At 43.6% G+C, this 23,091-nt stretch overlaps 1 protein-coding gene across 1 annotated transcript in view; it reads left to right on the top strand.

Moving 5' to 3' along the window:
• The first annotated feature begins 3,669 nt into the window (after positions 1 to 3,669).
• The window catches only part of LOC109792572 (uncharacterized), a 29,210-nt gene continuing 9,788 nt past the window's right edge, over positions 3,670 to 23,091 (top strand). Inside the window, exons 1-2 of the mRNA XM_083061289.1 lie at positions 3,670 to 3,717; positions 3,997 to 4,237. Of these exons, the coding sequence (XP_082917415.1) occupies positions 4,018 to 4,237 (220 nt within the window). The 5' untranslated portion in view covers positions 3,670 to 3,717; positions 3,997 to 4,017. The remainder of the gene's footprint in view (positions 3,718 to 3,996; positions 4,238 to 23,091) is intronic.

Below are 23,091 nucleotides of genomic sequence, written 5' to 3'. Positions count from 1 at the left end.
GGTTCATCCACTCCACATGTGACCTACATCCAGTTCTCAATCATAACCTGATCAAGATTTGTTCCACTATCTTAATGAAGAAGTTTTACAAGAATACCACACATGCACACACTCCTACATTCAAGATAATCACTATCTTGACCCCAATAAAGCACCCCTTGTAGAAACTCACTACAAGAATTCCTTACCACTTGAGAAACCTACTCAAGATTTACAATTATTCACAAAGAATTAAAGGAACGAATTCACTTGGAATTCAAAAGCAAATCTTAATCTTTTTCTTTTCAAGAATGTGATGATGATGATGATCTTTTCTCAAAACATTTCAAAAACGTTTTACTTCTTGGTTTCACAAAGAAAAAACTCCAAGAAGGTCACAAAGACTTCACAATAATGTTTTTCTCTTTTTGATTCTCTGTTCTATCTTTTTCTTCTCTTGTTCTGAAGTTTCAAAAAGTGAAAACTATTTATAACATTTTTCAGAACCAGATAATCGATTATTTTAAAGGATAATCGATTATTTTGTTCTTCATGATTTCTTGAAATCAACCAAGAACAAATTAATCGATTATTTTGCTGGATAATCGATTATTCCAGAGAGTGATTCCTGGGATAATCGATTATTTCATAAATAATCGATTATTACAACAAGGCATCCTTTTTACCTGTCGCTGGAATAATCGGATTATATTTAATGATAATCAATTATTTTGAGTCAGTTTTCAAAAACTCTGTTTTATGTCTCAAAATAACTTCTCAAGTTTCTAACTCATCATCATACTCACTCTTAATCAGATTAGATAAAGATTAGCTCATGCACAAAGCACACACATGAAAAATAAGCTCAACAAAACAATACAATTTATGAGCTACTCCTATTACACAACATAATAGCCACATTTTCTTCTTGACTTTGTTTTTGACTTGTTGATGTCCTTGGTCAGCTTTAATCCATACTTTTGTTATCATAAAAACCTTCATTCTCCAAATGTGAGTTGATTCACCACTATGAATCTCAACATGACTCTCCCTCATAAACTCCTCACTAACTACTTTGTCACTTTAACCATCTCTTTCTTGCTCAATGACACTACATTTGGCGAGAAAAACCTCTCATCTACTTCGGAGAGGTCAAAGACCTCTTTGTTGTGTTTGTGCCCCGCTTGGAAACCCCCGCATCTAGAGCTGAGGGAACAGGGACTCTTTTGGTACACTTGCGCTTGGCGTGACTTTAGCCTTATCTAACATCATACACTAAAAAAATCAACGTCAAATGGTGCATGATGAGACACTCCTTTCCCAATGCTGAGAGAGGTTAGAGAACTCCTCATGCCTAGCATCACACACTCAAAAAATTAATGTCAAGTGGCATCTCATTAGACACTTCTCGCCTAATGTCGAGAGGTTAGAGACCTCCTTGTGGCTTCTGTGCTTGGCATGACCCTCTCCATGCCTAGCATGGAGGACCACATTCACCATGCTTGACGCCTTAAATTTGCGTCCAATGCCATTGCAATTTTTTCACCTCATAGAATTGCAAACCTTGCAAATTATGGTTCCATAACCCTCTTGAATTTGTCTTAATAATTAAAACTTCAATCCAATCAATCAATTACTTTTAATATTCTCAAAGGACATTTATCTAACATCAATTTATATTAAATTAATCAATTGCATCAAACACCTAGTCATTCAAACCGTAATCCTAGAAGGGATGACAAATAAAGATGAGAATAGGTCAAACCCTAAACAAGAGATCTATGACTTGACCTTTTTAAAGCCTGGTTTGACCTGATGAAATTGTACTTACTCTAGTATATGATTTTAATATATAAATTATATTTTAAAATTTGTATAAATAAATACTTTTAAATTATATAAATTATATTTTAGGTTTATGATAAATAATTTATATTGTAGTATAATTTTTATTTATTGATAATTTATTTTAAAAATATTAAAATTTAATTCATAAATAAATTAGAAAAGATAAAAAATAAATTAGATAAAAAGTTAAAAAAATTCTTCAAAATCCTGTTGTAAAAAAAAAATTGCTAAAAATACTCTTGTACAAGATAAAAGTTTGTGCTTAATATATAAGAGTCGATTTTAGCATATGTAATGCAAATGACAAATGTTTATTTTATATAGTTATAATTTATAATAAATAAATATTTTTACAAGGTAAATTATATTATAATTAAAATTTGAAATAAATAAATATTTTAAACATATAAAATATATTTTAAATTTTTAATAAATAACTTATATTATAAGGCAATATTATTTTAATTATTCATAACTTTTAAGAATAAAAAATAACAATGTTATTTTAACTATTATTAATTTTAAAATATTAAAATTAATTTAAAATAAAAATATAAAACTTAAATTAAAAACATAAAAAGATAGAAAAAAAATATCTAAAAATGATTGATCAAAATAAGCTAAAATTATTATCTATGATAATATAACCTTTTCTAATATTTTGTATTGTTTATAGAATATATATATATATATATGTATAAGTATTCAACATATTTTTATAAAAAGATAAAATTATATTTATGTATATTTGACTTTAATCCATGTTGAAACAAATCTTAATCCTTGAATAAAAGTTTGAAATTCTACTTCTCTCTCTCTCTAACTATATATATAATCTTTTTTTAAGTACCCCAACCCCTTTCCACCCAAGTTAACATTTTATCTAATTCAACTTTTTATTTAACATATTTATTTATAAATCAAATATTAATATTTTAAAAATAATTTATCAATAATAAAATATAATTTTGTTTCGCAATATAAGTTATCTTTTATAAATCTAAAATATATTTTATATATTTATTTATTAAAATTTTGAATATAATTTATATATTTATTTGTATAACTTATATTATATATTTTAATTATTATAAATATTTTACTTATAAAATATGCCGACTAAAATAAATTATCGGATGTGAAATATACTAGCTAAAATATTAGTTGAAATAATATTTTCTGATGACGGATAAGTAGTCATGATCAAAAACTTTTATGATAAGTTCTTTAAGAAAAGTGAAGAAATTCATTAGAATAAGATTATTTTCTTAAAAAATATAAATAATCAGATAAGATTGTTTTCTTTAAAAATTAAATTATTAGATAAGATTTTTTAAAAATTAAATTGAATTTAATAATTTCTTAAGGGATAAAAAAATTAAATTTAATTTAATTAAGAAAACAATGTTATTTTTGTTTTATATTGGCGTGAATATACATAAATCATATTGCAATATGTAATTTGTCCAAACTTGGCCACTCAAGTTGGTGATTACCTTGAAAACACATATATCAACAGAGGTAAAATGCTCCCTTAACTTAAATAAAGTCTATGTATTTTAACATATTAGTCTTTGACACTCGAGAGATAAAAAAAAAAAATAAAAAAATAAAAAAAAAAAATCAGTTATTAGTTACAATAATGAAACTGAATTATATCTTTAAATAAATTTTATTTCAGATTTTGGAGTGATCAATCATTTCAACAAAACACCCACAATAATTAAACTGGAATTAAAAAAAAGTTAAAAGATAAGATAAAATATACTTTTATCTCTTTATCCATGATTTCAAACGATACTGTTGAGTTTTCCCCCTCTATATATTCATACACCCGTAGCACATGAAGGAGCACATACGCATTCTCTCTCTCATATCTCAGTAACATAGGTGAGAGTCTCATTCCTCTTATGTTCTAGAACCTTGGTGTAGTATGTATCTCTTTTCAGTTTTCACTGTCACTTGCATGTGGATCCATCTTCTTTTATTATTATTATTATTTTTTTCTTCTTCTGTTAAACAGCATGAATGAATTTGACAATGTTGTTTTTTGTTGTTTGTTTACTGTTATTTTTGTCTTTTCTGATGTTGCTAAATGCTAATGATTGATTGTACTTGTATTTGTTGACAATATTGTACTGACTCTGTTTCTGATCTCTCATTGTGAAGCTGCATTGAGGAGAAGAAAAAATGGTCAAAATATGCATCCTTTTGGTGGGGCTTATGCTCCTGCAATGTTGGGTAGCCATGGCAGAATCAGAGCACTTCAAATATAAAGATCCAAAACAGACACTCAATGTTCGAATCAAGGATCTTATGGACAGGATGACACTAGAGGAGAAAATTGGACAAATGGTGCAGATTGAGCGTTCGGTTGCTTCTGCTGAAGTCATGAAAAAGTATTATATTGGTAAGGTTTCTTTTTTGTTTTGTTTTTTGAATAATTATAATGAACATAATATAATTTAAGTCTCAGATTATGTATAAACTAGTTTAGATATAAACTTAGAAGTGTTTCTCCAGAAAAATACTTTTATTTTTTGTAAAAAAAAATGTTTGTAACTGTTCCGGTCACGGGATGCGCTAGGGTTTTTCCTAGATCAAGCCGCAAAGCCAGAGCATTCGAAAAGTGTAATCTGCCCTCTCAACTCTAGGGTTTAGGGTTTTATGGTACGTCGTTCATGGGCCGCCTGGGTCCCGAGGATCAAGGGATTTTCTTAACCGTCCTATTGGGGGAATATTTTCTCGTATAAGATGGGATTTTTTCCCTGATATCGAAACAACCTTATGGAAGAGGAAAGTCGGATTTTGGCCGAGTATCCCCTGCCGAGCCAACAGGTCGAATTCTAACCGAGTGAGTTCAGCTAAGTCGGCCCACGACCGATTAGCTCTTTAGCGAGAAGTTAGATCGGTAATATGCCGATCCCCCTCTGGACGGAGGGAATGGTGCCGGGCATGCCAGTAATCAGGTTTGGACCGAGTATCCCTGCCCTTAGGCGAAGGATTTGAATTAAAGGGAGGTAATGGGTAGCGATCGCCATACCGCTAACACAAGGTCTAGTCGGTTATTCACCGAGACGTCACACTTGCCTTCCAGCCTCAAGCATGTAAGGCGAAGAGGCTCAATGTCTGGCCATTTAGTCGGTTATTTACCGAGACGTCACACTTGCCTTCCAGCCTCAAGCATGTAAGGCGAAGAGGCTCAATGTCTGGCCATTTAGTCGGTTATTTACCGAGATGGCTCCTTAGCCGGCAAGGTAAAGATGTTATCGGTATTATTCCGATAGAATCGCAAGCATTGCGACTTTCTAGAAGTTGATGGGACGCGTCTGTTCTACTGCTAACGAAGAGACATGCATTTATTACAAAGGCTGCGCCCCAGATCATTAATGCTTTTGAATTTATGATGGTGCCACGTGGCATCCCTCGTGGCTTATGATTGTAAAAGTGGGTCCCCTTCGTAAAGAGGAGTCACAACGTCTCACGCGCGTTGTGACCTTTGGGTACTTCCTTTCACACGCGGCCTTTCACCTCTATAAATAGAGGGGGGGCAAACCCTTTTTTGAGGTTGCTTGCCCTTCTTTTCTTCGCGCGTTTTTCTCTCCGGTGGTGGTTCTTCTTCTCCGTTCTGGATTTACGGCGGTTGACGGTGGTTTTATCCCTGTTTTAGTGGGTGAAGTGGTGTGAGCCTTAGGTACGCGTATTTATCCATTATTCTTAGTGATTTTTCTTGCAAACCTTTTGCCTTAGGTTAATCTAAGTTCATATTTGTTATGGCTGTTGTGGGATATGGGGAGTTGTACAAATGGGTTAAAGATGATGCCTTAAAAAGTGAGTCTTTGATAAATTCGTGGGAAGCTATGGATAGTTTTTGCCGGGACCATGTAGTTTGTAGTGACGGGGAGGAGGTAGTTGTGTGTGAACCTTGCGTTGATAGGGAGCCGGTGTGTCTTAGGTCGTCCTCAACAGAGAAATTCACCTTTTGCTATTCTACCCTCATTTCTAAGATTAGGGTGAGATGGCCCCTTACCGAGTGTGAAAAGGGAGTACTTCAGTCCTTAGGTGTCGCTCCGACCCAATTGCACCCCAATAGCTGGGCCTTTGTGCGAGGTTTCGAAATCTTGTGTTCTGGTCTCGGAATAATCCCGACCTCAGACAAGTTTTTCTATTTCTTTGAAAGTAGGGTTAGTAAACGTACTAGCTGGGTATCCGTTAGTGGGGTTTCGGGTCGTGGTTTGTTGTCCTTATTTCAGTCGTCTTATAAGGATTTCAAAAAATCATATTTCCGAGTACGTAGCTTACCGGGTCACGAAGATGTGTTAGAGGGATTTCCTTTGTATTGGAACCAAAAAACGATAGCATTCGGTGGTCTAGATCCCGAGAAGCTATCCGAGAGCGATCGGGTCGACGTTAAGAAAATTGAAGATTTGAAAACATTTTTCAATACGGGGAAACTCCTAGACCTAGAGAGTAGGCCTCAGGAATTGAAAATTCACATAGGTATACTTGTTATTTTAAGGTTGAATATTCCTTTCTTTGCTTGACATTTTATTCGTATTATGATTTGTTTGTTGATTGGTTATTGCAGCAAAAATGGCTAGTATGAGCAATCGGGAGATGATGAAACTGTGGAAACAGCAACAAGCTTCCAAGGCTGCAGGGAAGGGTGAGTCGGTAACCGAGAAGGTGATGGAAACCGACAGCCCAGTAGGGAAATCGAGAACTGCTGGCGAGAACCCGCAAAAACGTCGCCGCGAAACCGATAAGCCCGTATCGGTAGTTAACTTAGAAACAATTGTGGCCACGGAGACGGATAAGGGCGACACGGAAGTTCAGTCTACTGAGAGGACCGTGAGTGCCTGTCTTGGCGAGAATTGGGAGCCGGTCGACCATGGTGCCGGTCGTAGCCCCTTGCCTTCGTTCTGGGATGAGAAATTCAACCACAGCGCGCACCTGCGCAACACCGACTGGTTGGAGGGTGACCGAGGCGATTTGGAGAAGATGAGCGCCTTTACCATCGCCAAGGGAGTCGAGTCACTCACAAATCGTCTCTCTGCTCTTTCGTTGATCAACGAGGACAAAATTCGCGGCTTAGCGAGGGAGACTAAGTTGCAGGGTAAAAAGATCACCTCCTTGGAGGATGATTTGAACAAGAGCAAAGCCGAGTGCAAGTGGGTGTCTACTGAACGAGACAGGTTATTGGAAGGTCGCCGTGCTTTTGAAGATGAGAAGCAGGCTTGGATCGCCGAGAAGGTAGCACTGGAGAACGAGTTATCCGAGATGCGCCTTGCCCGAGACAAATCAGTCGAAGCCGCGACTGTCTTTGAGAACGACTTATCATTGGCGAAGCTGGAGGTCGAAAGGCTCGAAAATGACCTTGAAGCCTCTAAGGTGGATTCTACGAAGAAATTTGTTCAAGGCTTCGACGCAGCGACTTCCCAAATAAAGTTTTTGTATGCCGATCTCGACATTGGGGGCATGGGCTACTTCAAAGAGGTCATTGATGGGCAACTCGTGGATCCTCCCGAAGACGATTAAGTCTATGTCGCAACTTCCTTGCTTACTTTTCTTTTTTGCACTTATCTTTTTGAACTTGTTTAAATTTGTGTTTGCGTGACTATTCTGACTTTGGAATTCTAAGAATTTGCTTCGTTTCCTATATAATGTTTACGTTTTCCAGGTTAAAAATAGAATTCTCAGTCTAATCGCCAAAAAACCAATTTAGGAAAATGCTGAGATTTGTTCTAAGCTAAAGTGGGTATCAATGAACTTAATCGTCCAAAAACCGAGTAAAAATTTCCTAATTTTCCGTCTATCTGTCAACAAACCGACTAGGGAAAATAGAATCTCCCATCTAATCGCCAAAAGACCGACTCGGAAAAATAGAAGTATTTTTCTAAGTTAAAAAATGAATCTCCCATCTAATCGCCAAAAGACCGACTAGGAAAAATAGAAGTATTTTTCTAAGTTAAAAAATGAATCTCCCATCTAATCGCCAAAAGACCGACTAGGAAAAATAGAAGTATTTTTCTAAGTTAAAAAATGAATCTCCCATATAATCGCCAAAAGACCGACTAGGAAAAATAGAAGTATTTTTCTAAGTTAAAAAATGAATCTCCCATCTAATCGCCAAAAGACCGACTAGGAAAAATAGAAGTATTTTTCTAAGTTAAAAAATGAATCTCCCATATAATCGCCAAAAGACCGACTAGGAAAAATAGAAGTATTTTTCTAGGTTAAAAAATGAATCTCCCATCTAATCGCCAAAAGACCGACTAGGAAAAATAGAAGTATTTTTCTAAGTTAAAAAAAATGAATCTCCCATCTAATCGCCAAAAGACCGACTAGGAAAAATAGAAGTATTTTTCTAAGTTAAAAAATGAATCTCCCATCTAATCGCCAAAAGACCGACTAGGAAAATACAAATATTTTTCTAAGTTAAAAAATGAATCTCCCATCTAATCGCCAAAAAACCGACTAGGAAAAATAGAAGTATTTTTCTAAGTTAAAAAATGAATCTCCCATCTAATCGCCAAAAGACCGATTCGGAAAAATAGAAATATTTTTCTAAGTTAAAAAATGAATCTCCCATCTAATCGCCAAAAGACCGACTAGGAAAAATAGAAGTATTTTTCTAAGTTAAAAAATGAATCTCCCATATAATCGCCAAAAGACCGACTAGGAAAAATAGAAATATTTTTCTAAGTTAAAAAATGAATCTCCCATCTAATCGCCAAAAGACCGACTAGGAAAAATAGAAGTATTTTTCTAAGTTAAAAAATGAATCTCCCATCTAATCGCCAAAAGACCGACTAGGAAAAATAGAAGTATTTTTCTAAGTTAAAAAATGAATCTCCCATCTAATCGCCAAAAAACCGACTAGGAAAAATAGAAATATTTTTCTAAGTTAAAAAATGAATCTCCCATCTAATCGCCAAAAGACCGACTAGGAAAAATAGAAGTATTTTTCTAAGTTAAAAAATGAATCTCCCATCTAATCGCCAAAAGACCGACTAGGAAAAATAGAAGTATTTTTTTAAGTTAAAAAATGAATCTCCCATCTAATCGCCAAAAGACCGACTAGGAAAAATAGAAATATTTTTCTAAGTTAAAAAATGAATCTCCCATCTAATCGCCAAAAGACCGACTAGGAAAAATAGAAGTATTTTTCTAAGTTAAAAAATGAATCTCCCATATAATCGCCAAAAGACCGACTAGGAAAAATAGAAGTATTTTTCTAAGTTAAAAAATGAATCTCCCATCTAATCGCCAAAAGACCGACTAGGAAAAATAGAAGTATTTTTCTAAGTTAAAAAATGAATCTCCCATCTAATCGCCAAAAGACCGACTAGGAAAAATAGAAATATTTTTCTAAGTTAAAAAATGAATCTCCCATCTAATCGCCAAAAGACCGACTAGGAAAAATAGAAGTATTTTTCTAAGTTAAAAAATGAATCTCCCATATAATCGCCAAAAGACCGACTAGGAAAAATAGAAGTATTTTTCTAAGTTAAAAAATGAATCTCCCATCTAATCGCCAAAAGACCGACTAGGAAAAATAGAAGTATTTTTCTAAGTTAAAAAATGAATCTCCCATCTAATCGCCAAAAAACCGACTAGGAAAAAGGCCAGTATTTGTTTTAATTTATCAACAAACTCAATCGTCTGAATACCGAGTAGGAAATCCTCAAAAACCATTTTGAGTTTGAATCATTTAAAAACCGAGTAAGAATTGAGTTATCCGCAAGCCGCGAGTTCTTCGAAAATGTCGCCTCCTAGAATCAGTGGCATGGCGTTCAAAAGGTAAAAAGTAAGAATTGGTGTTCAAAATGTCGACTTTTTGCTGATTGAAATAATATGAGTACTTTCTGTTAAAACAAAATGGGTGGAAGAGTCGTCTAATTGCCGACCGAAGGAGACAACTTGAAAGCTAGTCGCACCAGCGCTCGCGCCAGTCGGATTTTTACCGATCAGTGACGAGTCTTTGTTTTTTTATACTCGCGCCAGTCGGATTTTTACCGATCAGTGACGAGTCTTTGCTTTTTTATACTCGCGCCAGTCGGATTTTTACCGATCAGTGACGAGTCTTTGCTTTTTTATACTCGCGCCAGTCGGATTTGTACCGATCAGTGACGAGTCTTTGCTTTTTTATACTCGCGCCAGTCGGATTTTTACCGATTAGTGACGAGTCTTTGCTTTTTTATACTCGCGCCAGTCGGATTTGTACCGATCAGTGACGAGTCTTTGCTTTTTTATACTCGCGCCAGTCGGATTTGTACCGATCGGTGACGAGTCTTTGCTTTTTTATACTCGCGCCAGTCGGATTTGTACCGATCAGTGACGAGTCTTTGCTTTTTTATACTCGCGCCAGTCGGATTTTTACCGATTAGTGACGAGTCTTTGCTTCATCAAAATAACAAAGGTTAAGGAGCCATTAATAGCGAAAAAATGACATGACATGTATTATTGAAATTGAAAGAGTGATGCCTCGTTAAAAACCTTCTCAGCAAAAAACCCCTCAAATTTTTACGGGGACAAAATACTGAGTTAGGAAAAGAGTGCACCTAATACAAAAAGATCAGCTATAATAAAAACGCAAACTCGCCGCGTTCCATGTTCTCGGTATTATTCCTCCGTCCAAGGTCCTCAGCCTATACGCGCCTTTGCCGACCACATCGTCCACTTTGTAAGGACCCACCCACTTTGCTGACAGCTTGTTCTTCATTTGCATTGGTTGGGCACGCCTCAACACTAGGTCGCCTACGATGAAGTCTCTCGGATTCACCTTTGTGTTGTACTTGAAGGCTGCTCTTCTTTGGGCCGCTATTTGGTTTATTCTTGCTTTTTCTCTAACCTCTTGGATTAAATCCAAATCAACTCGCCTGCCCTGGTCAGACTCCTCCGCCGAAAAGGCCGTAGTGCGGACTGATGGTTCTACGATCTCAATTGGGATCATGGCGTCGGTTCCGTATACCAGATTGAAAGGAGTATCTTGAGTCGTCGAGTGGACGGTGGTGTGGTATGACCATAGTACTCGGGGAAGTTCCTCAACCCATGACGCGCCTGACTCTTGTACACGTTTCTTCAGACCCGAGAGGATTACCTTATTGGCCGACTCTGCCTGGCCATTGGATTGTGGATGTTCGACCGACGTGAACGCCATTCGGATACCGACCTCTTTGCAGAAATCACGAACCCTTGTGCTTGCAAACTGGGTTCCATTATCGGAAACAAGCATTTGAGGGACTCCGTACCTACACACCACATTCTTCCAGAGGAAAGCTCTTACTTTTTCTGCCGAGATGGTCGCCACTGGTTCCGCCTCGATCCATTTACTGAAGTAGTCGACCGCCACTATCAAGAATTTCAGTTGTCTTATTGCAATCGGAAATGGCCCGAGGATATCAATCCCCCACTTGTGGAAGGGCCATGGGGACAGAATTGAATGCAGTCGTTCAGCTGGGGAATGGAGCAAAGGGGCGTGTCTTTGGCATCCGTCGCACTTCTGGACCCAGTTGACGCAGTCGTTTTTTAGGGATGGCCAGAAGTATCCTGCTCGGGCGACTTTATACACTAGAGCTCGGCCTCCGATATGGCTTCCGCACATTCCACTGTGAATCTCATCCATCACTCTCTTTGCTTGTGGCATGGTGAGACACCTTAGGAGGGGAGAGCTGTAACCTCTTCGGTAAAGTCTCTCACTAATAACCACAAACCTGGCCGACTCTCTTTGTATCAGCGATGCTTGCCTTTTATCTTCTGGCAATTCCCCCCGAGTCAGGTACGCAATGTAAGGTGCCATCCACGAGTTGAGTTCCTCCTGGATGAAAAGAACACTCCCCTGTGGCTCATTTATACTCGGCTGAGCTAAAGTTTCTTGGATGACCGATCGAGTGGCTCCCAGCTTCTTCGTGCTAGCTAACTTGGATAGGAGGTCTGCTCTCAAATTTTGCTCTCGCGGCACGTGGCTAAGTGTGAATGCTCGGAAACTTTCTGATAAGAGTTTTACCCTCTCCAAGTACTTGGCCAGTTGAGGATCCTTGGCTTGGAAGGTTCCCGCCACTTGTCCGGTGATCAATTGGGAATCACTTCTGGCTGACAAACTCGTCGCACCCATCTCCTTGGCTAAACTCATTCCTGCCAATAACGCCTCGTACTCGGCTTGGTTGTTGCTTGCCCTGAACTCAAACCGTAGTGACTGTTCTAGTAGGATTCCACCCGGGCCCTCCAAGACGATTCCAGCTCCGCTTCCTCCTATATTTGACGCACCGTCAACTGATAAAATCCATTGGGTTTCACCGACCGTGTCTTCCTTGGCTGGAGAGGTCAACTCCATCAGGAAGTCGGCCAACACCTGGGCTTTGATTGCTCCTCTTGGCTCATACTTGATGGAGAATTCAGAGAGCTCGACTGACCATTTCATCATTCTACCGGCCAGGTCGGGTTTTTGCAAGACTTGTCGAATCGGATGATCAGTACGAATTATCACCTCGTAACTCTGGAAGTAATGCCTCAATTTCCTCGCAGTGACCAGTATAGCGAGGGCTAGTTTTTCGATTCTTTGATATCTTGTCTCTGCTCCCTGCAAAACCCTGCTTACAAAGTAAATAGGAACTTGGGAAGCTTCACGCTCTTGAACCAGAACTGAACTGACCGCACGGTCGGACGCCGAGATGTATACCAACAAAGGCATGTCTAGTCGTGGTTTTGTTAAAATCGGCGGGGATGCTAACGACTTCTTGAGCTCGGAGAAGGCTTCTTCACACTCGGTTGTCCAAACGAACCGGTCATTCTTCCTCAGACATTGAAAAAGAGGCAGGGCTTTGTCAGCCGCTCTTGATATAAATCGGGAAAGAGAGGCCATCCTCCCCGTTAATTGTTGTACCTCCTTTACTGTAGAAGGGCTTCTCATGTCGATGATCGCCGAGCACTTATCCGGGTTCGCTTCAATGCCGCGGTGAGTTAACAGGAACCCGAGGAACTTTCCCGCCTGGACGCCGAAAGAGCACTTCTCCGGGTTCAGTTTCAGCTGGAACTGGCCGATGGTATCGAACAATTCCTGCAAGTCGCCAAAGTGCCGACTGACGCTTTCCGACTTCACCACCATGTCGTCTACATAAGCTTCCACATTCCGACCAAGCTGATTCACAAGGATTTTGTCCATCAGTCGCTGATAAGTCGCCCCTGCGTTCTTCAGACCGAACGGCATGACTCTGTAGCAGAAATTGGCCTGATCCGCTATGAAGGCGGTCTTGTCCTCATCTGCGGGATGCATTCGGATCTGATTGTACCCCGAGTATGCATCCATGAAGCTTAGTAACTCGTATCCCGACGCACCATCCACCAAGCAGTCTATATTCGGCAGCGGGTACGAATCTTTTGGGCAAGCCTTATTAAGGTCGGTGAAGTCCGTACACATTCGCCATTTCCCACTGCTCTTGCGCACCATGACTACGTTTGCCAACCAGGTCGGGTATTGGATTTCCCGAATGTGTCCTGCCATCAGTAGTTTCTGCGTCTCTTCCGCGATAGCCCTTCGCTTCTCCTCGCCGACTTTCCTTCTCTTCTGAATTACTGCCTTTGCACTAGGGTCTATGGCCAACTTGTGACACAAAAAGTTTGGATCAATTCCAGGCATGTCGCTGGAATGCCATGCGAATGCCAAGACATTATCCTTCAAGACCCTCACTAATTTCTCCTCATCTTCTGGAGTCAAAGAGGTGCCTATCTTTACGTTTCTCCCTTCCATTACCTCCACTTCCTTGACGTCTTCTGCTGGGGCTGGTCGGTGGTCAAACTGACCCATTCTGGGATCTAGCTCGACGGAATGGACCCCCCTCTGTACCTGCTTAGTGTACAGTCGTCTTCGTGTCTTCAAACTATCCCCATAGCATTTTCGAGCGACCTCCTGGTCCACCCTGAGGACCCCCACAGTACCATTTGGCAACGGGTACTTTAGCTTCAGATGGGGGGTAGACACGACCGCTCCCAGCTTGTTCAAAGTCGGCCTGCCGATCAGTATACCATACGACGACTGAGCATCAACAACCAAGTACCGAACAACCACCGTCTTCATCTGAGCTCCTTGGCCGAAGGTCGTCTCCAAATCGGCGTATCCCCTTGCGATGACTTGGTCCCCTGCAAAACCCACTAGAGTCCCTGCATAAGGAATTAGTCGGTCGTTAGGAATTTTCATTCCCTCAAAAGTTTCCCAGAATAAAATATCCGCGGAACTTCCCTGGTCAATCAACACGCGCTTCACATTGTACCCCATGACGATCGCCGACACGACGATGGGGTCATCTTCATGAGGCGCTACTCCTTCGTAATCCGAATCCGAGAATGAAATCTCAGGCTGAGACGGTCGCCTGAATTCCGAAATTGTCAGTACCGACCGAGTGTACCTCTTTCGGGCAGCAGAAGTAGACCCCCCCCCCGGCGAAACCTCCTGCTATGGTGTTGAAATCCCCATGAATGGGCTGCTGATGAGCTTCCGAGACCTTTGCAGTGGAGTCTCTGGGAGGAGATCTCTCTCTACGTCTATCCCTCCTTGCGTCGTCCTGTGTGCGTTTAGACCGTCTGTCGGACGACCCTTCTTCTTGTTTTCTCGCTACAAACTCCCTCAATCGTCCCTCCTTGATCAGGCGTTCGATTTGTCTCCCTAAGACGAAGCAGTTTTCTGTGGAATGCCCGTGAGCCCTATGGAACTCACACCAATCGGTTTTCGAGGGCCCCAGCTGACGCTCCGTCGCCTCTGGAAACTCAAAAAACGATGCATTGTTGACATCGTGAAGTATTTGTCGCCTAGGAACAGTAAGTGGAGTGAACTTTTCTTCCTCATTGTTGCGCCTCCATTCGCCCCTTGCCCGACTACCCTGTTCGGTCTGCCTGTAATTACTTTCCTTCCTGCTGTATTGGTCATGTCGTTTACTCCAGTCTGAGCGCGGTCGAAGATGCTTGTTTCCCTCCTTATTGCTGCTCCCTGCTTCTCGGTTCTCGGCCGCCCTTTTAATGATCTGATTCTCCTCCGTTTTGATGTGGCTCAGAGCGAAAGCCCTCACCTCCGACATCGTTTGACAGTTCGCTCTTTCGAGCGCGATGTCGAAAGCTCCCGATCTCAAACCTTTCTGAAATGCAATGACCGCCATCTTCTCGTCCAACGATGCCACCCTCATCGCGGTCTCGTTGAACCTTCGCAGGAAATCCTTCAGTGACTCCTCGCGTTGCTGCCTTAGGTCGAACAAGTCCGACGTGATCGGTGGCTTCTTCTTGTTAGCGGCGAATTGCGCCATGAAGAGCCGACTAAACACGTCAAAGTCGGTGATTGACCTGTCCGGGAGTCCGCTGAACCAGTCCAGCGCTGCCTTCTTGAGCGTGCCCATGAATAACTTGCACCGCGCTTCCATGCTTCCTCCACAGATCAGCATTTGAGCTCGGAAGTCCATCAAATGCTGATCGGGGTCCTGGGTCCCGTCAAAGGGCTCCACTTGGGGTGTGCGAAGATCCCTGGGAATGATCTCGGCCTCTATGGCTTCCGAAAAAGGTCGAAAATCCCTAGGGACTTCCATCATGACATCCTCCTCTACCGTCCTGACACCAGCTTCCAACCTGGCCTCCATCCCATCCGCTCGTCTCCTGAGCTCCTCATTCTCACGTTGAATAGCCTCCTCTCTCTCCCTGGAGCGCGCGTTCTCTTCTCTTAAGCCGTTGATCATGGCCATCATCTCCTCCATTGTAGGAGGTTGTGCATTGTTGTGGTTGCCGCCTCTTACCATGGTAGTCCGTTGGTTCTTCTCTGTGATTCGGGGCGTAGGAGCAGTTTTACCGTAGCCCCACGGTGGGCGCCAAAATGTTCCGGTCACGGGATGCGCTAGGGTTTTTCCTAGATCAAGCCGCAAAGCCAGAGCATTCGAAAAGTGTAATCTGCCCTCTCAACTCTAGGGTTTAGGGTTTTATGGTACGTCGTTCATGGGCCGCCTGGGTCCCGAGGATCAAGGGATTTTCTTAACCGTCCTATTGGGGGAATATTTTCTCGTATAAGATGGGATTTTTTCCCTGATATCGAAACAACCTTATGGAAGAGGAAAGTCGGATTTTGGCCGAGTATCCCCTGCCGAGCCAACAGGTCGAATTCTAACCGAGTGAGTTCAGCTAAGTCGGCCCACGACCGATTAGCTCTTTAGCGAGAAGTTAGATCGGTAATATGCCGATCCCCCTCTGGACGGAGGGAATGGTGCCGGGCATGCCAGTAATCAGGTTTGGACCGAGTATCCCTGCCCTTAGGCGAAGGATTTGAATTAAAGGGAGGTAATGGGTAGCGATCGCCATACCGCTAACACAAGGTCTAGTCGGTTATTCACCGAGACGTCACACTTGCCTTCCAGCCTCAAGCATGTAAGGCGAAGAGGCTCAATGTCTGGCCATTTAGTCGGTTATTTACCGAGACGTCACACTTGCCTTCCAGCCTCAAGCATGTAAGGCGAAGAGGCTCAATGTCTGGCCATTTAGTCGGTTATTTACCGAGATGGCTCCTTAGCCGGCAAGGTAAAGATGTTATCGGTATTATTCCGATAGAATCGCAAGCATTGCGACTTTCTAGAAGTTGATGGGACGCGTCTGTTCTACTGCTAACGAAGAGACATGCATTTATTACAAAGGCTGCGCCCCAGATCATTAATGCTTTTGAATTTATGATGGTGCCACGTGGCATCCCTCGTGGCTTATGATTGTAAAAGTGGGTCCCCTTCGTAAAGAGGAGTCACAACGTCTCACGCGCGTTGTGACCTTTGGGTACTTCCTCTCACACGCGGCCTTTCACCTCTATAAATAGAGGGGGGGCAAACCCTTTTTTGAGGTTGCTTGCCCTTCTTTTCTTCGCGCGTCTTTCTCTCCGGTGGTGGTTCTTCTTCTCCGTTCTTACTGGCATGCCCGGCACCATTCCCTCCGTCCAGAGGGGGATCGGCATATTACCGATCTAACTTCTCGCTAAAGAGCTAATCGGTCGTGGGCCGACTTAGCTGAACTCACTCGGTTAGAATTCGACCTGTTGGCTCGGCAGGGGATACTCGGCCAAAATCCGACTTTCCTCTTCCATAAGGTTGTTTCGATATCAGGGAAAAAATCCCATCTTATACGAGAAAATATTCCCCCAATAGGACGGTTAAGAAAATCCCTTGATCCTCGGGACCCAGGCGGCCCATGAACGACGTACCATAAAACCCTAAACCCTAGAGTTGAGAGGGCAGATTACACTTTTCGAATGCTCTGGCTTTGCGGCTTGATCTAGGAAAAACCCTAGCGCATCCCGTGACCGGAACATTTTGGCGCCCACCGTGGGGCTACGGTAAAACTGCTCCTACGCCCCGAATCACAGAGAAGAACCAACGGACTACCATGGTAAGAGGCGGCAACCACAACAATGCACAACCTCCTACAATGGAGGAGATGATGGCCATGATCAACGGCTTAAGAGAAGAGAACGCGCGCTCCAGGGAGAGAGAGGAGGCTATTCAACGTGAGAATGAGGAGCTCAGGAGACGAGCGGATGGGATGGAGGCCAGGTTGGAAGCTGGTGTCAGGACGGTAGAGGAGGATGTCATGATGGAAGTCCCTAGGGATTTTCGACCTTTTTCGGAAGCCATAGAGGCCGAGATCATTCCCAGGGATCTTCGCACACCCCAAGTGGAGCCCTTTGACGGGACCCAGGACCCCGATCAGCATTTGATGGACTTCCGAGCTCAAATGCTGATCTGTGGAGGAAGCATGGAAGCGCGGTGCAAGTTATTCATGGGCACGCTCAAGAAGGCAGCGCTGGACTGGTTCAGCGGACTCCCGGACAGGTCAATCACCGACTTTGACGTGTTTAGTCGGCTCTTCATGGCGCAATTCGCCGCTAACAAGAAGAAGCCACCGATCACGTCGGACTTGTTCGACCTAAGGCAGCAACGCGAGGAGTCACTGAAGGATTTCCTGCGAAGGTTCAACGAGACCGCGATGAGGGTGGCATCGTTGGACGAGAAGATGGCGGTCATTGCATTTCAGAAAGGTTTGAGATCGGGAGCTTTCGACATCGCGCTCGAAAGAGCGAACTGTCAAACGATGTCGGAGGTGAGGGCTTTCGCTCTGAGCCACATCAAAACGGAGGAGAATCAGATCATTAAAAGGGCGGCCGAGAACCGAGAAGCAGGGAGCAGCAATAAGGAGGGAAACAAGCATCTTCGACCGCGCTCAGACTGGAGTAAACGACATGACCAATACAGCAGGAAGGAAAGTAATTACAGGCAGACCGAACAGGGTAGTCGGGCAAGGGGCGAATGGAGGCGCAACAATGAGGAAGAAAAGTTCACTCCACTTACTGTTCCTAGGCGACAAATACTTCACGATGTCAACAATGCATCGTTTTTTGAGTTTCCAGAGGCGACGGAGCGTCAGCTGGGGCCCTCGAAAACCGATTGGTGTGAGTTCCATAGGGCTCACGGGCATTCCACAGAAAACTGCTTCGTCTTAGGGAGACAAATCGAACGCCTGATCAAGGAGGGACGATTGAGGGAGTTTGTAGCGAGAAAACAAGAAGAAGGGTCGTCCGACAGACGGTCTAAACGCACACAGGACGACGCAAGGAGGGATAGACGTAGAGAGAGATCTCCTCCCAGAGACTCCACTGCAAAGGTCTCGGAAGCTCATCAGCAGCCCATTCATGGGGATTTCAACACCATAGCAGGAGGTTTCGCCGGGGGGGGGGTCTACTTCTGCTGCCCGAAAGAGGTACACTCGGTCGGTACTGACAATTTCGGAATTCAGGCGACCGTCTCAGCCTGAGATTTCATTCTCGGATTCGGATTACGAAGGAGTAGCGCCTCATGAAGATGACCCCATCGTCGTGTCGGCGATCGTCATGGGGTACAATGTGAAGCGCGTGTTGATTGACCAGGGAAGTTCCGCGGATATTTTATTCTGGGAAACTTTTGAGGGAATGAAAATTCCTAACGACCGACTAATTCCTTATGCAGGGACTCTAGTGGGTTTTGCAGGGGACCAAGTCATCGCAAGGGGATACGCCGATTTGGAGACGACCTTCGGCCAAGGAGCTCAGATGAAGACGGTGGTTGTTCGGTACTTGGTTGTTGATGCTCAGTCGTCGTATGGTATACTGATCGGCAGGCCGACTTTGAACAAGCTGGGAGCGGTCGTGTCTACCCCCCATCTGAAGCTAAAGTACCCGTTGCCAAATGGTACTGTGGGGGTCCTCAGGGTGGACCAGGAGGTCGCTCGAAAATGCTATGGGGATAGTTTGAAGACACGAAGACGACTGTACACTAAGCAGGTACAGAGGGGGGTCCATTCCGTCGAGCTAGATCCCAGAATGGGTCAGTTTGACCACCGACCAGCCCCAGCAGAAGACGTCAAGGAAGTGGAGGTAATGGAAGGGAGAAACGTAAAGATAGGCACCTCTTTGACTCCAGAAGATGAGGAGAAATTAGTGAGGGTCTTGAAGGATAATGTCTTGGCATTCGCATGGCATTCCAGCGACATGCCTGGAATTGATCCAAACTTTTTGTGTCACAAGTTGGCCATAGACCCTAGTGCAAAGGCAGTAATTCAGAAGAGAAGGAAAGTCGGCGAGGAGAAGCGAAGGGCTATCGCGGAAGAGACGCAGAAACTACTGATGGCAGGACACATTCGGGAAATCCAATACCCGACCTGGTTGGCAAACGTAGTCATGGTGCGCAAGAGCAGTGGGAAATGGCGAATGTGTACGGACTTCACCGACCTTAATAAGGCTTGCCCAAAAGATTCGTACCCGCTGCCGAATATAGACTGCTTGGTGGATGGTGCGTCGGGATACGAGTTACTAAGCTTCATGGATGCATACTCGGGGTACAATCAGATCCGAATGCATCCCGCAGATGAGGACAAGACCGCCTTCATAGCGGATCAGGCCAATTTCTGCTACAGAGTCATGCCGTTCGGTCTGAAGAACGCAGGGGCGACTTATCAGCGACTGATGGACAAAATCCTTGTGAATCAGCTTGGTCGGAATGTGGAAGCTTATGTAGACGACATGGTGGTGAAGTCGGAAAGCGTCAGTCGGCACTTTGGCGACTTGCAGGAATTGTTCGATACCATCGGCCAGTTCCAGCTGAAACTGAACCCGGAGAAGTGCTCTTTCGGCGTCCAGGCGGGAAAGTTCCTCGGGTTCCTGTTAACTCACCGCGGCATTGAAGCGAACCCGGATAAGTGCTCGGCGATCATCGACATGAGAAGCCCTTCTACAGTAAAGGAGGTACAACAATTAACGGGGAGGATGGCCTCTCTTTCCCGATTTATATCAAGAGCGGCTGACAAAGCCCTGCCTCTTTTTCAATGTCTGAGGAAGAATGACCGGTTCGTTTGGACAACCGAGTGTGAAGAAGCCTTCTCCGAGCTCAAGAAGTCGTTAGCATCCCCGCCGATTTTAACAAAACCACGACTAGACATGCCTTTGTTGGTATACATCTCGGCGTCCGACCGTGCGGTCAGTTCAGTTCTGGTTCAAGAGCGTGAAGCTTCCCAAGTTCCTATTTACTTTGTAAGCAGGGTTTTGCAGGGAGCAGAGACAAGATATCAAAGAATCGAAAAACTAGCCCTCGCTATACTGGTCACTGCGAGGAAATTGAGGCATTACTTCCAGAGTTACGAGGTGATAATTCGTACTGATCATCCGATTCGACAAGTCTTGCAAAAACCCGACCTGGCCGGTAGAATGATGAAATGGTCAGTCGAGCTCTCTGAATTCTCCATCAAGTATGAGCCAAGAGGAGCAATCAAAGCCCAGGTGTTGGCCGACTTCCTGATGGAGTTGACCTCTCCAGCCAAGGAAGACACGGTCGGTGAAACCCAATGGATTTTATCAGTTGACGGTGCGTCAAATATAGGAGGAAGCGGAGCTGGAATCGTCTTGGAGGGCCCGGGTGGAATCCTACTAGAACAGTCACTACGGTTTGAGTTCAGGGCAAGCAACAACCAAGCCGAGTACGAGGCGTTATTGGCAGGAATGAGTTTAGCCAAGGAGATGGGTGCGACGAGTTTGTCAGCCAGAAGTGATTCCCAATTGATCACCGGACAAGTGGCGGGAACCTTCCAAGCCAAGGATCCTCAACTGGCCAAGTACTTGGAGAGGGTAAAACTCTTATCAGAAAGTTTCCGAGCATTCACACTTAGCCACGTGCCGCGAGAGCAAAATTTGAGAGCAGACCTCCTATCCAAGTTAGCTAGCACGAAGAAGCTGGGAGCCACTCGATCGGTCATCCAAGAAACTTTAGCTCAGCCGAGTATAAATGAGCCACAGGGGAGTGTTCTTTTCATCCAGGAGGAACTCAACTCGTGGATGGCACCTTACATTGCGTACCTGACTCGGGGGGGAATTGCCAGAAGATAAAAGGCAAGCATCGCTGATACAAAGAGAGTCGGCCAGGTTTGTGGTTATTAGTGAGAGACTTTACCGAAGAGGTTACAGCTCTCCCCTCCTAAGGTGTCTCACCATGCCACAAGCAAAGAGAGTGATGGATGAGATTCACAGTGGAATGTGCGGAAGCCATATCGGAGGCCGAGCTCTAGTGTATAAAGTCGCCCGAGCAGGATACTTCTGGCCATCCCTAAAAAACGACTGCGTCAACTGGGTCCAGAAGTGCGACGGATGCCAAAGACACGCCCCTTTGCTCCATTCCCCAGCTGAACGACTGCATTCAATTCTGTCCCCATGGCCCTTCCACAAGTGGGGGATTGATATCCTCGGGCCATTTCCGATTGCAATAAGACAACTGAAATTCTTGATAGTGGCGGTCGACTACTTCAGTAAATGGATCGAGGCGGAACCAGTGGCGACCATCTCGGCAGAAAAAGTAAGAGCTTTCCTCTGGAAGAATGTGGTGTGTAGGTACGGAGTCCCTCAAATGCTTGTTTCCGATAATGGAACCCAGTTTGCAAGCACAAGGGTTCGTGATTTCTGCAAAGAGGTCGGTATCCGAATGGCGTTCACGTCGGTCGAACATCCACAATCCAATGGCCAGGCAGAGTCGGCCAATAAGGTAATCCTCTCGGGTCTGAAGAAACGTGTACAAGAGTCAGGCGCGTCATGGGTTGAGGAACTTCCCCGAGTACTATGGTCATACCACACCACCGTCCACTCGACGACTCAAGATACTCCTTTCAATCTGGTATACGGAACCGACGCCATGATCCCAATTGAGATCGTAGAACCATCAGTCCGCACTACGGCCTTTTCGGCGGAGGAGTCTGACCAGGGCAGGCGAGTTGATTTGGATTTAATCCAAGAGGTTAGAGAAAAAGCAAGAATAAACCAAATAGCGGCCCAAAGAAGAGCAGCCTTCAAGTACAACACAAAGGTGAATCCGAGAGACTTCATCGTAGGCGACCTAGTGTTGAGGCGTGCCCAACCAATGCAAATGAAGAACAAGCTGTCAGCAAAGTGGGTGGGTCCTTACAAAGTGGACGATGTGGTCGGCAAAGGCGCGTATAGGCTGAGGACCTTGGACGGAGGAATAATACCGAGAACATGGAACGCGGCGAGTTTGCGTTTTTATTATAGCTGATCTTTTTGTATTAGGTGCACTCTTTTCCTAACTCAGTATTTTGTCCCCGTAAAAATTTGAGGGGTTTTTTGCTGAGAAGGTTTTTAACGAGGCATCACTCTTTCAATTTCAATAATACATGTCATGTCATTTTTTCGCTATTAATGGCTCCTTAACCTTTGTTATTTTGATGAAGCAAAGACTCGTCACTAATCGGTAAAAATCCGACTGGCGCGAGTATAAAAAAGCAAAGACTCGTCACTGATCGGTACAAATCCGACTGGCGCGAGTATAAAAAAGCAAAGACTCGTCACCGATCGGTACAAATCCGACTGGCGCGAGTATAAAAAAGCAAAGACTCGTCACTGATCGGTACAAATCCGACTGGCGCGAGTATAAAAAAGCAAAGACTCGTCACTAATCGGTAAAAATCCGACTGGCGCGAGTATAAAAAAGCAAAGACTCGTCACTGATCGGTACAAATCCGACTGGCGCGAGTATAAAAAAGCAAAGACTCGTCACTGATCGGTAAAAATCCGACTGGCGCGAGTATAAAAAAGCAAAGACTCGTCACTGATCGGTAAAAATCCGACTGGCGCGAGTATAAAAAAACAAAGACTCGTCACTGATCGGTAAAAATCCGACTGGCGCGAGCGCTGGTGCGACTAGCTTTCAAGTTGTCTCCTTCGGTCGG

The sequence above is a fragment of the Cajanus cajan genome, chromosome 1, assembly GCF_000230855.2.
Source record: "Cajanus cajan strain Asha chromosome 1, NIPB_CcT2T_4, whole genome shotgun sequence".
NCBI lineage: Eukaryota > Viridiplantae > Streptophyta > Magnoliopsida > Fabales > Fabaceae > Cajanus > Cajanus cajan.
The sequence above is the reverse complement of the archived record's forward strand: the minus strand, read 5'-3'. Positions and strand labels throughout refer to the sequence as shown.